We start from the raw sequence: 16,839 nt of genomic DNA, 5'->3' as shown, positions 1-16,839 counted from the left end.
AAAGGCAGAGGAGAAAAAAAAAATTAAAGAAAACCACAGTGGGATCTAAACTGGGAAGGAGCTTGAAGAAAGTTGACTTGAAAAGTAGGTTTTCAAAGAGCCAAAGTTGAAATAAAAACAGCACTAGAGACATGGAGGGTGGGCAGGGCACAAGTACCAGGCAGGTAAAAACAATTATTCAAGCAGCAGCAAAAGAAACATCTTAAGGTACTACAACAAAAGTCTAAGAAGAACTTTAAAAACATGGAGGGTGACTTTGGATTGTGTTTTGGAGTGAACGTTGGGTAGGTCATGTGGTCACACTTGCAGCAGGTACATGAAATGTACAAACCAGCACTGTATTCATCCCAGTATCAATCAAAAACAATTTCAGGAACAGACTGTGTAAGAGTTTCACTAGTCAAGGAATGCAACCTTATACGGACAGAAACCAGTTAAATTTCTTCACACTACAAGGCAATCGGAAATAAATCTATGGATGCAAGATTTAGTTGTGCTGGACTTTTCATGAACATCTCTGCCTGCAGGACAACCGATACTTGGACTTAAACAAGAATTTTTGTATCTTATGAAGAAGAAATAAAGCAAGTCTTGCACTTTGTACTTGGACTGTGGCACAAGAGGTCACTGACTTGTTTGAAAAGACAGCAACTGCTAGAAGTAAAGAAGACTTCTGCTGTTTTTACATGGAAATTTACAACTTGCTGATTGAGACAACAGAGGTCAAAGAACCAGACCCTGTATCTGCTGAAAATAAGAAATTTCTGTATTCAAGATAGGTCAATGTCATACCTTTAATACTTTTCAATTTTTTTTTTCAGAAAGCAGGTAAATAGCTAAAAATTTAACTGTTGGAATGCCCTTCTCCATTCACTTTCAACACAGATATTTCAAAAGCTATTCTTTCATCTACCATATTTCTCTAACTCTCTTTACTGATTGAAAAGAGATGTCCCACATATGGTCTCTTCATAAACATCACAACAAATATCAAAGAGATTTCTCTATTACAAACATAGTTCAAAACATACAATCACTAAAGAGAAAATATTTTGAAGGTACTGTTTACCTGTTACACTTAATAATCTAAGAATATTAAAAACTGGGAAAAAAGTGCACTTTTCACTTGATATTTAGGTGAATAAATGTGAAGATTTCTACTGGACATTGGTTCTGTAAAACTTCATTTTACTGTAGTAAATTTGGGAAAACAATAATTTAGATTAACTTTAATAATTTAAACCCTAACCGTGCAGGCAGACAGACCTGATGCTACCTCAAGTTGCACGTTCTGGGTCATTTAATTTTGATTGTTTGGTGATTGCTGGGTTTTTAAACTTATTTGTTTGTTTTAAAACAGAGCCCAGGACTTGACAGTAGAACATTATACCTGGGCAATTCCAGTCACTCCACCCTGCATACTGTAATCTCTGACAAGAAGAGATACTAACACTATGTTTGTGAAACTAAGTGATTCTTGGTCCTGGGACTCAAGTTTTTGCACTGAAATATCTCTCCTTGATGTTTAGAAATAAGACATTAATTTGCTGAAATCCAGGATGAATGCCTCATAAGGGCAGAGAAATAGTATTAATGTCACTCAACTTGTTAGATATCTAACTACTAGAATTACTGCCTCCTGTAGCAGCATCTAAATCCAGAATTCTGTGTAGACTTATTTAACTAAATAGGTTTTGGCAGTATTACACAATAATGTAAATAATGGAATATAAAGTATCTCACAAATTACAATAATCCAGTTTTGTAGAATTGGGTGTAGATGTCCACTGACGTCTCCCTACCCACGATAATTTTTTTTTTGAAAGAATATTTAAATGTAAGTGTGGCTGACCTTGTCCACACTTGCAAAATTAAAATTCTAAATTCATGTTTTCCATACAGGCAACAATATCACATGCCATAATGTTGGTCCACTTCCGAAGGATAACTTAAAAGACTATTTTAAAAGAAGGCATCACAAATTTACTCAAGTAAGTTCCAAATAGCCTTGGGTTGTCTATGAATGTGTCTCTTTGTAGTATTTTTCCCTTTTCTACTATTGGAAACCTTTTTTAAAAACAGGCATTTCCGTAACATGAAAGAATTCTAGCAGCTGTGCAAAACGATGAATCAAAACTCAGAACCTGCTGTCAGTAATTTTAAAAGGCAAGGAACTGCAAGCTCGGACTCTCACTAATGCGCTTTTAACTGCAGGCACAAGGTGGCAGAAATACCGCGAAGCTTTCATTCACCCGCCGCTGTGACCAGCCACCTCCGAGGAGTGAAACTGGATATCATCTGATGTGTTTTGCCCCGGGGATATTTATCCATTCCCTCCCCGGCGCCTGAAGCGGCGGTGCGGTCGGGCAGGGCTCCACGCCGCCCCGGCGGCAGCCGCGGGCGCTTCCCCTCCTGCCGAGCGTACCCCGTTTTCCCTCGGGCACTCCTCCCGCTGCCCCGTTCCCCGTTATTCGCTCCTGCCGCTCCGCACCCCGAGAGGAAGGGAAACTCCGAGTCCTTCCCGGCGGCGATGCGGGGACAGCCCGGCTCTAGTAGTGCCCCAAGCTCAGTGCAGGGGAGGGGGTGGCGGTGCCGCTCCCGCTGCTACCGCGGCCGGCGGAGGTGCGCTCCTCCGGTGCGAACCGGCAGCACCGCCCTCCCCCCGACATCAGGGCTCCAGGCGGAGGCCGCGGCGCCCTTCCCGTGGCGGCTGCCCTGCCCGCCGTCCCCTCCCCTCTCCCGCACGGCCAGGGAGCGGCTCTCCCGCCGCCTTCCAGTCCGCAACCTGCCGGGCAGCCGCGGGAAGGAGGGAGCAGGACCCTCCTTCCTCCCGTAACTTGCATGATTGACACACCGCTCCGCCCAATCGCGCGCGGCGGCCTCGCCCCCCGCGGGTGCCCATTGGCCGCCCGGAGGCGCAGGGCGGGGCTCGCTGGTTCGCGGGGTCCCCTCCGGAGTGGGGGCCGCTCTCAGAGCGCGGCGTGAGCGCGGGGCGAGCGGGCTGGGCGGGCCGCGCCGGCGGCAGGAGTGGCGCCGCGACTTGGCCGCTGCCAGAGGCTCCCGGCGCTTCGCTCCGCCGGCAAGGACGATGCAGACTCTCCCCGCCGCGCCCCGGCGGCTGCTGGCCGGCTTGCTGCCGTCCCTGCTGTTGCTGCTGCTCTTGGCCGGCTGCGCCTGGGCTGGGGTACCGGAGCCACCGCCAGGCAGCAGCGCCGCGGTCTCCTCGCCGTGGTCGCCGGAGGCGGCCCCCGTGGTGGTGGCCAACCGCGGGCTGCGGGTGCCCCTGGGCCGCTCCGCCTGGCTGGACCCCGCGCGGGACCTGGTGCTGCAGGTGCAGCCAGGTGACCGGTGCCATCTCACCGTGCTGGACGAGGACCCGCTGTGGCAGCGCCCGGGCCGCCTGAGCCCCCGGCGCTTCCCCTGCGACTTCGGCGCCCGCGAGGTGCAGTACTCGCACCTGGGCGGCCGCAGCCCCGCGCGGGACCGCGTCCGCCTGCAGCTGCGCTACGACTCGCCCAGCCGCTCCCTGGTGCTGCCCCTGGTGCTGGAGGTGGAGGTGCTCTTTACCCAACTGGAGATCGTCACCCGCAACCTGCCCCTCACCGTGGAGCGCCTGCGGGGCACCAGCAATCCGCTGGACGCCCGCAGTCTGGAGTTTGCCTTCGAGCCGGGCCGGCAGCGCTGCCGGGTGGGGCTGCTGCCGCTGCTGGCCGGGCTCCCTCGCTACGGAGAAATCCTCAACTACCCCCCGGCGGCCGTGGGCGCGGGCGGGGAGGCGGCGGGGGGCGTCCCGGTGCCTTCCTCGATGTGGGACTGCGAGGAGTTCCTGCGCCTGGGGCTGCGCTACCGGCACACGGCAGCCGGCGGGTCCCCGAACCGTGACCTGGTGCCGCTGGTGGCAGAGCTGCGGGAGGCGGCGGGCGGCGGGGCACTGCTGAAGCGCGAGTACTTCCAGGTACTAGTGCGGATCCGGGCCGGGACCGAGAATGTGGCCCCCAAACCCAGCTTCTTGGCCATGCTAATGATGGAGGTGGATCAGTTTGTCCTCACGGCCCTCACACCTGACATGCTGTCAGCTGAGGATGCCGAGTCGCCACCAGACCTGCTGCTCTTCAACATCACCTCTCCCTTTGGCCCTGGCCAGGGCCACATGGTCAGCACAGACGACCGGAGCTTGCCTGTCACCTCCTTCAGCCAGCGGGATGTGAGGGAGCTGCGCATTGCCTACCAGCCGCCCATGGAGGACTCTGATCGGGAGCGGCTTTTCGAGCTTGAGCTGGAGGTGTTGGACCCAGAGGGTGCTGCCTCAGAGCCCTTTGCCTTCGTGATTGTGGTGAAGCCCATGAACACCCTGGCACCCGTGGTGACCCGCAACACTGGCCTTGTGCTCTATGAAGGGCAGTCGCGGCCTCTCTCCGGCCCAGGTCCCAGCCCTAACCTGGTGATCAGTGACGAGGATGACCTTGAGCAGGTGCAGGTGAGCGTGGTGGCAGGGCTGAGGCATGGCCACCTCACTCTCCTGGAGGGCACCCCAGGGTCTGCTACCCCCCGTAAACACTTCACCGTGGCTGAGCTGGCAGCAGGCTGGGTCATTTACCAACATGATGGCAGTGAGTCTCCACTCAGTGACAACCTGGTGCTGCGGTTGGAAGACGGTGCCTCTCGCCATCGCGTTGAGTTCCTTTTCCCCATTACCCTCATGCCCATTGATGACCAGCCACCCCTACTTAATGCTAACACCGGGCTTGCCATGGCTGAGGGTGAAACAGTGCCCATCACTACCCGTGCTCTCAGTGCCACTGACATTGACTCGCAGGATGCCATCCTGCTCTTCACAGTAGAGTCTGGCCCAACTGCTGGGCAGCTCCTACTTCGTCAAGCACAACCACCTCCTGGCTGGGAAGAGGAGGAAGAAGATGAGGGCTTTTCTTGGAGGAGAGTTCCTGGTTTAGCAGGGAGCTCTGTCATCTATGAAAAGCCAGTGAGAGAATGGCTGCAACAGGATATTGTAGAAGGGCGTCTCTATTACCACCACTTTGGGGCTCACAGCCCTGGCCCTGGGGTTGTGTTGGACCAGTTCATCTTTAGGGTCCAGGATGACAATGACCCACCCAACCGCTCGGGGCCACAGACCTTTGTAATCCGGGTACATCCTGTAGACAGATTAGCCCCAGAGCTGCATAGTAGCAGCAGCCTGCATTTAATAGTTGCAGAACAGCAGGTGACCCCCCTGCGGAGGAAGCACTTGTGTTACACAGATCAGGATTCAGGGGACCGTGAACTCCGCTACACAGTAACACAGCCCCCCACTGACACTGACACCAACCACCCTCCAGATGTACATGGAGCTCGCCTTGGATCCCTTGTGCTGACTGAGGATCACTCTGTAGAAGTGACTCACTTCACCCAAGCCCAGATCAATCACCACAAGATTTCGTACCGCCCCCCACAGGAAGAGCTGGGGGTGGCTCCTCATTTGATTCAGTTTCAGTATCTAGTGCAAGATGCGGCTGGCAATGCAGCCAGGGGGACGTTCACCATCTACCTGCAGCCTGTGGATAACCAGCCTCCTGAAATCACTAATACTGGCTTCACTTTGCCTGAGGGAGGCAGCCACGTCCTTCGTCCAGCTGAGCTGGATGCTAGTGACACGGATACAGAACTTGCCCGTCTCAGATTTATCTTGACCCAGGTTCCTCGGTATGGCCAGTTGCAGCTTTCTGGGTACAGTCTGGTTCCAGGAGGTGTCTTTGGCCTGGAGGATATCAGACAAGGGAGGGTGGTGTATGTGCACAGTGGAGCTGAGACCAACAGTGATACCTGCAGGCTTGATGTGAGTGACGGGGTTCATTTTGTGCCCATCACACTGAAAATGAACGTGCACCCAGTTGATGATGAGGTTCCTACACTTCGATTGCCCCCAGGCACTCTTGGTTCCTACCTAGATGTGCTGGAGAATGGGGCTGCTGAAATCACTGCTAATGTCATTCAGGGCACCGATGAGGATACAGATGACTTAATGTTGACCTTCATTGTAGAGGATCCTCCTCGGCATGGGAGCATCCTGGTTCAAGGGGTGCCTGCAGAGAGATTTTCCCAGAGAGATCTGCTGGATGGTGCTGTGGTATATGCACACACTGGTGGTGAAATAGGCCTTCTGCCCAAGGAAGATACCTTCAACCTTACCTTATCTGACCTGTCTGAGAAATGGAGAGTCAGGGGCAATGTTGTTCAAGGAGTTTCAGTTGTGGTGACCATTCTTCCTGTTGACAGTCAAGCCCCAGAGATTTTTGTGGGGGAGCAGTTCATGGTAACAGAAGGTGACAAACGAGTCATTACTTCTGCTTACCTCAGGGCTGAAGATGTGGATACTCCGAGTGATGATATACTCTGCACAATTGTTGCTCAGCCCACATCTGGGTATGTAGAGAACATCTCTCCTGCCCCAGGGTCTGAAAAATCCAGGGCAGGCATAGCCATAAGTGCTTTTACCTTGAAAGACCTCGGTCAAGGGCATATTTTTTATGTCCAAAGTATACATAGGGGTGTAGAGCCTGTTGAAGACAGATTTGCTTTCCGTTGTTCTGACGGCATTAACTTTTCCCAGAGGCAGTTTTTCCCCATTGTTATTGTGCCCATCAATGATGAAGAGCCTGAAATCTTTGTGCGGGAGTTTGTTGTGATGGAAGGCATGAGCCTGGTTATTGACACCCCCATCCTCAACGCAGTTGATGCAGACGTCCCTGCTGATGAGTTAACATTCACAATCACTAGGGTTCCCAGGCATGGCCACATTGTGAACCAGCTGGTCAATGGAACTGTCCTCGTGGAGAGCTTCACCTTGGATCAGATAACAGAGAGCTCCAACATACTCTATGAACACGATGACTCTGAGACAAAGGTGGACAGTTTTGAGGTGAAACTCACAGATGGTAAACATACCGTTAGGAAAACGGTACCTATCATGGTTATTCCTGTAGATGATGAGACACCCAGAATGGCCATCAATGATGGTTTGGAGATTGAAATAGGGGAAACTAGAACTATTAATAACAGAATATTGAAGGCTACTGATCTTGATTCTGAAGACAAAACCTTGACATACATTATAAGATATGGGCCAGGACAAGGCCTCTTGCAGAGAATAAAGCATTCAGGTGGAGTTGAGAATATCACCCTGGGAATGAACTTCACCCAAGATGAAGTGGATAGAAACTTGATTCGGTATACGCATTTTGGCCGAGAAGGAGTTCGTGATCTTATCAAGTTTGATGTGACAGATGGAATAAATCCTCTCATTGACCGCTACTTTTATGTGACAATAGGTAGCATTGATATTGTCTTCCCAGATGTAATCAGCAAAGGAGTTTCTTTGAAGGAAGGAGGGAAGGTAACCCTTACTACTGATTTGCTCAGCACCAGTGACCTGAATAGTCCAGATGAGAACTTAGTTTTCACTATTACCAGAGCACCTGTTCGTGGTCATCTTGAATGCACAGATCAGCCTGGGGTACCCATCTCCACTTTTACTCAACTCCTATTAGCAGGCAATAAAGTCTATTACATTCACACTTCAGAAGATGAGGTGAAAATGGACAGCTTTGAATTTGAGGTGACTGATGGCTATAACCCTGTGTTTCGTACTTTCAGAATTTCTATTAGTGATGTGGACAATAAGAAACCTGTTGTCACAATCCATAATCTGGTGGTGAGTGAAAATGAATACAAACTGATAACCCCATTTGAACTGACTGCAGAAGACAGAGATACACCTGATGCATTGCTGAAATTTATCATCACTCAAATACCAGTTCATGGTCAGATCATGTTCAATAACTCCAAACCTGTCACCACCTTCACTAAACAAGATCTAAATGAAAATCTAATCAGCTATAAACATGATGGCACAGAATCAGTTGAGGATAGTTTCTCTTTCACTGTTACAGATGGCACTCATACTGATTTCTATGTCTTCCCCAACACTGTGTTTGAAACAAGGAAGCCTCAGACTATGAAGATTCGAATAATGGCTGTGGACAACAGTGTACCTCAAGTTGTAATAAATAAGGGTGCTCAGACTCTTCGTGTCCTGGCCACAGGTCACATCGGGTTTCTGATTACCAACAAGGTGCTCAAAGTGGAAGACAGGGACAGTTTGCATGTTACTCTTAAGATCAGAATCACGGAGGGTCCACGCCATGGCTTCCTGATCCACCTAGGGAAAGGCAACCATAGCATCAGCCAGTTCACTCAAGGTATTACAGTACTTCATGCTTTCATTAGATCACTGGAAACATTCTTTTTCATGATAAACTCTATAATAATTGATGAGACAAACTCTCCAACAGTGAGCTTATTTATAGTGGCTTCTTTATTTTTTATGACGGTTTATTATTTATTGCATCTGTGACGGCTATAAACAGGAAATGGGGTCTGCTGGATAAACACACCTTTGCTTTGGAGAGCTCAGTCCAGATAACTGTGATTTGGAGTTTCTATCTGATAGAATTTTTGATAGCAGAATTGGACTGCACATCTTTAGAGATGGTGCTTTCTTTGACCAGTTTTATTTAGAAAATGCTATGGGAGTGGCCAAGCTATTATTAACTGATGGTCATACCATGACTAGAGTATCAGTTGCTATACAGTCTGAACACACTTAACTGTAAAAGCAAAATACTTTCCCAACCAATGGGGAAATAATATATTATAAGTGCATTTGTTGCCTTAATTACACAAATCTTAACCACAAAGTGTTTGTGGTAAATTAAAAGGTAATGTAAATGCTTTAAAATTATGTCGGTGGTACTTACTTTTTACATGGAACTAAAATATTGGGTGTTATAAATAAGGCAAAAACCACATGTGTCATATGTCCTGAAATAAAGCCTCAACACAAGGCTGTGAAGTATTTTTAACTGAAATAGGAGCATTAGCTATTCTCCAGAGAATTTTCCATGTACCTTTCAATCAGTTAAAGCCTGGTTAATTAACAATTAAATGACTTTTTTTGCAGCCTTATGCAGCTGTGGAATGAGCAGACAGCACAACAGCATGGAGACTCAAAATTAAAGGGGCCCAGCCAGCGTGAGCTGTGTAGGTAGTAAGGCATGAGATGAACACTTGCAGTTGGCTGTAGTTAATTTCACAGAGCCCATACTGGTACATACCCATGTTACATTCTTGGCTGTAGAGATGTGCCAAATCTTTCAAACAGTCCTGATGAACTTTCAAATGGCTAGATTGTCCTAAGTTTTGCAGTGTTAGTGCAAAAATGAGGATGAGAAGGGATCAAACTATGTCCAAGAGGCTTTGGGAACCAGCACAGCCCCTTAAACGTAAGGCTTCAGTAGTGAACTACGAATAATATTGAGAGTATTGCCAGAGTAAGTGAGAAACAGAAGAGAAAGGAAGTGAGAAAATAAACAGATTATCACTTTTTAAAGTGGGTTTCCTTTTACATTGAAGAATGTAGAATTACTGAACAGGTGTTCCTTGAAAGCAGACCACTGCATAGCACAGTGATATCCTTTTTTTTTTTTTTTTTTTCTGAGGAGGAGCACTCGGGAGAGGTACGTATTCCATTCTCTCCTGTGCCATGTTGGCCAGATGTACATTTGGCTGATGACTAAAATGAAGTTGTTACTTGGCTTTGAATTGGCAATCCAACCATGTGGCATGCTAACTGGTCTTCATGCAGGCTATCTTAATATCGTAGGATTGCCTAAGCTGGGTAAGAAGCATGCAGCCCTTAGGAAAAATTAGTTTAAAGCTAGTGAGGATCCCCAGAAAGTAACGTAACTTCACACATTCCCTGAAAGTACTGGCACAAGCACTCTTAATTTATGTTGAGTTGAAGAATGTTTTTAAGAAATACACATTTCTTCAACAATTTTGTCCTTTGACACCTATAAGCAAATGTCTCCTGAGCATCTGTGTTATTTCTGTGGTATCTTCTCAACTTCCTGAATGCTTTTTATAATGGTTTGTATTTTATGAAGCAAACATGAAATGAAAGCACTTGAAGGAGTAGAGGTGCCTGTAAAGGCTGCATGAAAAGTAGAAATCATCAAGCTTACGTAGGGGATCTGCTGAGGACAGAGAGACAGAACTTTCTGGAAACCATAGAATAATGTGGGAGCGAAAGTCATAGATTAAAGGGCACAATCTTTTAATTTACTTTTCCTTCATATGCCCTGTTGTCTGTAACTGCTTTGGATATGAGAGAGGTTGTGAGTGGCAGGGAGACAAAAATTCTTGGCTGAACCTAGGAATCTGCAGTTTGCAGAAGTAATATGAGACATGACTCTGTGTGTAGTTCACTGTTGTCCCTCACCTTGTGGCTCACTATCATTAGCATGCAAACATTTAACACTGTCAAATCTAGAGTAGTGAATTTATGCGTCTTTCATGCTTATGCTGTACTGAGACAAATAATTATCTAATGTTCAGGGCAGAAGTAAACAAGAACCTCTTTTGTCGTATTCTTAATAATCCCTGTGTAAGTGCAGATTTTGCAACTGACTTTGGGAAGCCTCTGTATTGACTACTGGACCTGCTGTTATACACTTTCTTTTTATGTTTTGATTTTTCCCCTTTATAGGCCTTTCATCCTGCCATGGGCCACCTCTTTCAAAATGCTAAATAGTTCCAGTTTCATCAACATGTGCAGGTTCTTATGGGGCTTGTAAAACTATATCAAAGTCTTCTAATTTACATTGGAAGGGACCCCTGGATGTCATTTGGTCCAATCCCTACTCAAAACTGGGACAACTCTGAAGTCAGATTGAGACTGTTCAGGGTCTCATGTAGATAATTTTTGAAAGCTGCTCAGTAGTTTGTGAAGTCCATCCTAATTCTCTACCACCTCACACTCCCATTTCTTGGATTTGTGCCTGTGGTTTGTATGAATGGGCAGCCTGACCACACTGACTACGGTAACATTGATGAAACAAGATTCATTGTGTGCAAGTAGCATGAGCAGTCTGGTTTTCCAGATTGCCTGTAACTGAAAGAGAGGACAGAGCAGTTGTTTAGCACACAGCTTTCTGCCTTATGCTAGTGGAGATAATTATATTTTTGAAATAGAAAATTATGTTGTATGTATTTCAGAATTATGTTAGAGAATTCTAATATAAAATTAATTTTAACAGTCACTGTATTTACATAGAAATGAATTGTGCTTACAGCTGGGCAAGTTTTGATATAATTAGCACAACCTAATCAGCTGTGGAAGGAAAGTATGCACTTGCTCAAGTGACCCTGAACATGTTCTTAATGAAGAGAAAACAGGTCGTTCCTTTGCAATTATTCTGGCAGAATTAAGATGTTTGGATGACAAGTGCCTTTTTTCCTTCTGGGGTGGTCCTGGTCCTGCAAACACTGGTTCAAGTATTTATAAATGCTGGAACCGTGGATTTTGATAAGGATACCCACATGAGCAGAGCTGAGTACTTGTGTGTTTGCAGGATGAAAGGTTTATTTGCTCCACTGGAATGAAGAGGTATTTGTTTGCATCCTCTTTACAGCCCCATGAATTTTTGATCTTTAACTTTCAAACATTTATGGAAGAGATTCTTCAGTTACATATATTTGCTGATAATGTTTGCTGTAGATGATGTCTGGTTCCTTTTGAAACTGAAGATTTTGTGAAGCTTTAACAAGTGGTTTTGGCTTCTTTTTACTCAGGCATCCATCATGACTTCAGAAGAGAACTTGGGTGGTAGTTGAGGTCCACTTAAACACTGTTAATTTCTAACATATTTTCTTGAAAAAGGTATCAGACAGGGATTTTTTACCAAGGGCAGTCTTTCAAAGAAAGTGACAAAAATTATTTTTTTATGTGTTGTATGTTTCTCATTAGTATTGAAGGAACAATATTAATAGATATTTGTTTGTCTTTTACACACTTTATTGAAATAGATGATTCAAAATTGTACATCATGTTTTTTTCTTACTGAAGTCTTGTCTGTTTACTTTTGTTTCTTACTGGAGTCTTGTCTGTTTACTGTTTACTGTTGCATCTGTTTATCAAAACAGTCAATCCCTGTAAATGTCCTCTACAGTGACAGAATCAATATTATAATACACTTCTGTTTAAGAAAAGGGACCATTAAAAATATGAAGTAGTTCTGACTGTTGAGCCCATGTTTTTAAATTCTTCTTCAGTTCTTTTTGTAAGTACGGGTTAAAAGAAAGAGGGCACTGGAGAGGGGCAAGTAAAGAGAGGGAGAGTGAATCATATCTGTAAAACTTCAACACTGTTAATTCTGGAATTCCTCAGTTCTGCTGGAGAACCTCAACCTCTCTCTTGCTGAAGTTAAAGTATTTCATACATGTCAAGTTTTTCTATAAAAACAGTTTTCTACCTTCAGCATTTTAAATAAAATCTATTTTGCCTGACTCTTTCCAGCTGATATCGATGACATGAAGATATGCTACGTTTTACGAGGGGGTGACAATGCCACCAGTGACATTTTTCATTTCATTGTTGAAGATGGTGGTGAGTACTCCTAAGATCTGTGGTTTTGTTGTTTTTTAGAGACAAAGAGTTTAAGTATATTATGGGAGTTGAAGAACACTGAATTTAATTGGAGGAAGTCTATGTCACCTCCTGGAATGTTATTTTTGTTATGCCTTTCCTATATTTTGAACAATTTCTGGTGATTGGAAAGAGAGGAATTGATGAAATGGTAATTGCATCTAATGAAAAAAATCCCAACTTACTCTAGCAAGAAAGTGAAATTCTGTAAGTCTCCTCAGATACCTGGGCTCTCTGTAGTTTTACTTTTACAGTATTCCCTGTCCAGGCTCTTTACACATAAATTCTCCTAAGTCTTTATCTTGAGAAACTTTCTAAATTTTAATTTGTAGTTATTGTTGTCTACCTTTTTAAAGGTTTCAGCTATAAGACTATTCATACGAAAACATTATCTCTGATGTACATGTTGTGTAGAGTTCAAGTCTTGATTCTACCTATTTAACAAAATCGTCAATGGCTTGTCACAGATTTTTGTGAGGGGACTGATGTGAATTCTCCTGACTAATATTGTTTTGTGGGATTCTGGCAGATGCAAAAGGAAATATAAAACAAAATTGAGAATACTGGCATGTACTCATCTGAGGAAAAAATATGTAGATTTTTTTGTTTATTTGTTTTTAAAGCACAAAGAACATTTTAAAGGGTAAACCAAATGCATTAATGGGCTTTTTTCCATCCAGAGGCTGTACTTGAGGTGGATATTCCTAAATGTAGATACTCCTGTGTGTGGTAACAGGTGGCTAGATTGTGTTACTTTAATACTTTCTTAATATGTGATATATAGCTTGATGAGGAATTGAAAATGAATTTTTTTAGTAGATTTAATAATATACTTCTTTGGACAAAAAGCTTCCAATTAGCTTATTGCCAGCCTCTGTTACTCAGCTTGTGTTACTGCTTCACAAGAAGCACAGCCAATTAAGGGTATTAAGATCAGTGAGCGGAGATTTGTCCTGTCTGTCACAGACTGAACAGTTTTGTCACCATCTACCATTGCTGGGGGCGGGATATTGAAGAATGTTCACCTCTCCATTGGGCTGGACAAGCACAGAAGAGACAATATATTCCTTTAGAGACGCTTTTGAAAATATCTTTGCAAATCTTTGTGACATCAGAGACCAAGTAGTGAGATAAGAGTTTGTAACACTTTCCATATTTTCCATAAATGTTTTCTTTTAACTGGGATATAGGTTAGAGAAACTTAAACCTAAGTAAAGATAATGGAGCATGGGATGTTATATTTTCATACCATCACTTTCAAATGTCACCACACAGTGACATTGTTCATGACTTTTAAGTTTTTCTTCTAGTAGGTGAACAAATACTCATGAACTTTGAGATCTTTTGAGGTTTCATGTGATGGGACTAATTAAAGCTGAAGAAAGTTTACTCTCAGCAAGCTCTTTAACGTCAGTTCTTAAAACTGAGTTGCCCCTTGACAACCCAACATTTTGGGACTTTTCTCCATGCTATTTAACACTTCATAGAGGCAAATATGTAGTTAAAGCAAATTGCACTTAATACATTCCAACTCTTTACCACGACCTTTTCTTTCATTAGAAAGCTTACCTGCCACATCTGCTTCTATTTAGCAGAGTTGTAACAGACTGTCAATTGTAACAGAATGCTTTTTTTCATAATACAAAGAAACATTATTATAACAAGGTGCTTGCTGATTTTTTTAGAGCCTTTGGAACTTGCAATGTTACTGTTTTACAGTCTACTTAGCTAGATGGTAAGATGGTCTTTTCTTTCCCGAGGCTGTTTGTTGACACAGTGAAAAATGAGCTGTGTTGCATTTCAGAGTATTTCTGATTTTCTGCTTAACTGAAGATGGTAAAGCTGCATTTAAAATTGATGTTTTGATCAAAACATTAGTAATTAATTGTCTGTCTGAAATAACTCAAATTTCATAGCAGTGTCTTTAGAATCTGTAACAGGTGAAAAATATAACAATTTAATCCAGCTATTTTCCCACCCTCCTCAGAAAGACATCAAAGCCAATGTTTTGCAGCTCAGGTATGTTTTGGCAGACTTTCAGTGGTACCAAGACTATTGTTTAGTTTTTTTGATTTTAAGCCAGATCATACTAAGAGACTACACACAAGAGCTGAATGAAAGATGCAGCACAGGTGATCAACACTCACTGTAGAAAGGCACACTTCAGACTTCTGTATCAGGAATTTTGCAGTAGTAACAGGTTTGTGCTACCATACAATGCCTAATACTAAAAATTAAGTAAGTGGGACTTTGCTTAAGCTGAATTGTGTGACAGTCTATAAGTGATCCAGTTCAAATCAAGAGGGATTTCAAAAAGTGATTCAATGAATGAATATGTCTTCATGTAATTCAGCTAATGCTATTTCAAATAAGTAAAAAACCCTAAAATAAGGGACCTATTGTGCTCCAAGTATTTTATATCTTCCAGTGCTTTCATGTCTCAGTGAAAGAAACATACAACATCAATTTTTGCTCTCTTCATGTAACATGAATTAGAAAGTTGATTTTGCCCCATACCTGTAGAGTTGCCTGTAAAATACTTTTCTACATGTCTTGCAATATATTTGTTCATTGAATGTGAACTGCAATTAGGAGAAAAAGAGCATGACTTTCCCTAGGTCCATCTTTTGATGGTTGATCTGCCCTACTCCTTGTACCATGACTTACAGAAACAAATGCAGAATTCTTTTTGTGAGCCTCTTAAATGATGAGAGTCTGATTGTGGCCTGAGTCTGTTATCTCAGGCAATTGCATGGAAAACAAGTACATGGAGTCATCAAACTGTGCTGGTATGAACTTTGTTGTGGATCTGGAATTTTGTTTATTTTCTTACATGTGGTAGCATTTATAGTGAGCAAGTTAGGGCAACAGCAGACCAGGTGAGTAAGTGAGGTGAAAAGAGCCAAGTGAGCACTCTGCCAGCTCTTGGCCCCTTGCCTGCTCCATTTCTCACAGTGGGAGTAAGGTGAGTGCCATGCTGCAAAGCAAATCGTGACCTAGGATCTAAAAGCGTGAAATACGGTACCCATACAAGGTTGGTTGCTTGGTGGCCAGAGGAGAAAACTGCAGTATAGATAAATGAAGAATAGCTCAGTCATTATGGCTGTCTCACGATAAACTTTCTGATTGTAACTAAAGAGAACTGAAAGGGGATCAATATGAAGAGAAAGGAAGGCCGCTTAAAAAGAAAGAAAGCCCTCAGGACTGTAATTCACAAGTGAGAGCATAGACCTTCTGTATTCAAATCAAAATTAGAGGTTTCACCAGAAAGAACTGGTTGAGTTTTAAAGCTCTGGAAGAGTCTTATTGTCAGCATCAATTACCTGCAGATATATGACTGTAATGCTTTTGTGGCTTTAAATGGCATTTCTAATAAGAGTAATTGAAAAGTAGAATAAATTGAACACAATTTGGCTATTTATTAGCACAAGCGTTCTTTGAAGGTAGAAAGTGTTTTTATTCTTCATATATAGGGATTTAGCTGAGGATAAATGATGATATACTATAAAGTGGGTGAGCCCATGCATTTCTGGTGTACTGAGAACAAGAAGACAGTGGAGTAAATCGGATGCTGCTGAGTTAGCCATGTGACGTTTTGAAAGAAACTACTTTACTTGATATTAACAATTTACTTTCCATTTTGTTTTAAATTTTGGTCTTAAAATAAGTATGTGTATACCTGTTGATACTGAAAACATGTTTACTGAAAAATGTTATGAGTCCATTTTAGCAAAACCATGGAGAAAGTATGAAATTTTGTTTTTCACAAAGGTTGCGAAATAGTTGAATTACTTTCCTCAAGAGTGGCCTCTACATTCCATTAAGAAGGTCAAGAAAAAACTCTTCTTAGCAAGTGCAAACATGTGACAGTGGTGAATCCTGATGTTTACATTATTAAATTCTTAATTCAATGATTAATGAAGGAATGAATGCTACCAGAAGGCAGGGAAAGTAAGATTTTCCCCATGGGAAGGTAAAAAAATGCAAATCCAGACTGACAGTTGAACTCCTGGATGTATTTCTGGTATATTAATTGGCACATTATTGAAAGACTCACTAGATTGAGGAAAATATCCAGTTGAAAATGCTTGAACCTTTAGTGAAAAACAAACTCATATAGTAAATTATATCTGGTAATTTTAATGGAAGCTACAGTGTATGCAGCAAGTTTGGAAGCTTGAGGAAGTTGTATATGTGTGGCACTGCCAAATATACACATAGAGTTGGTGCTTTAGCTATGCAAAATGGCACTAATCCGTATGGAATGAAAGTTGACACAGAAGTTAGCTCCAGTGTGT

The 16,839-nt window shown here is 43.5% G+C and overlaps 1 protein-coding gene across 1 annotated transcript in view; it reads left to right on the top strand.

Annotated features, from left to right (window-relative positions):
• The first annotated feature begins 3,088 nt into the window (after window positions 1–3,088).
• The window catches only part of FREM2 (FRAS1 related extracellular matrix 2), a 124,438-nt gene continuing 110,687 nt past the window's right edge, over window positions 3,089–16,839 (top strand). Inside the window, exons 1-2 of the mRNA XM_050331611.1 lie at window positions 3,089–8,255; window positions 12,413–12,502. Of these exons, the coding sequence (XP_050187568.1) occupies window positions 3,089–8,255; window positions 12,413–12,502 (5,257 nt within the window). The remainder of the gene's footprint in view (window positions 8,256–12,412; window positions 12,503–16,839) is intronic.

The sequence above is a fragment of the Myiozetetes cayanensis genome, unplaced genomic scaffold (assembly GCF_022539395.1).
Source record: "Myiozetetes cayanensis isolate MyiCay16 unplaced genomic scaffold, myiCay2020 scf5-8, whole genome shotgun sequence".
Taxonomy (NCBI): Eukaryota; Metazoa; Chordata; class Aves; order Passeriformes; family Tyrannidae; genus Myiozetetes; species Myiozetetes cayanensis.
This window is presented reverse-complemented; position numbering and strand designations above follow the sequence as displayed.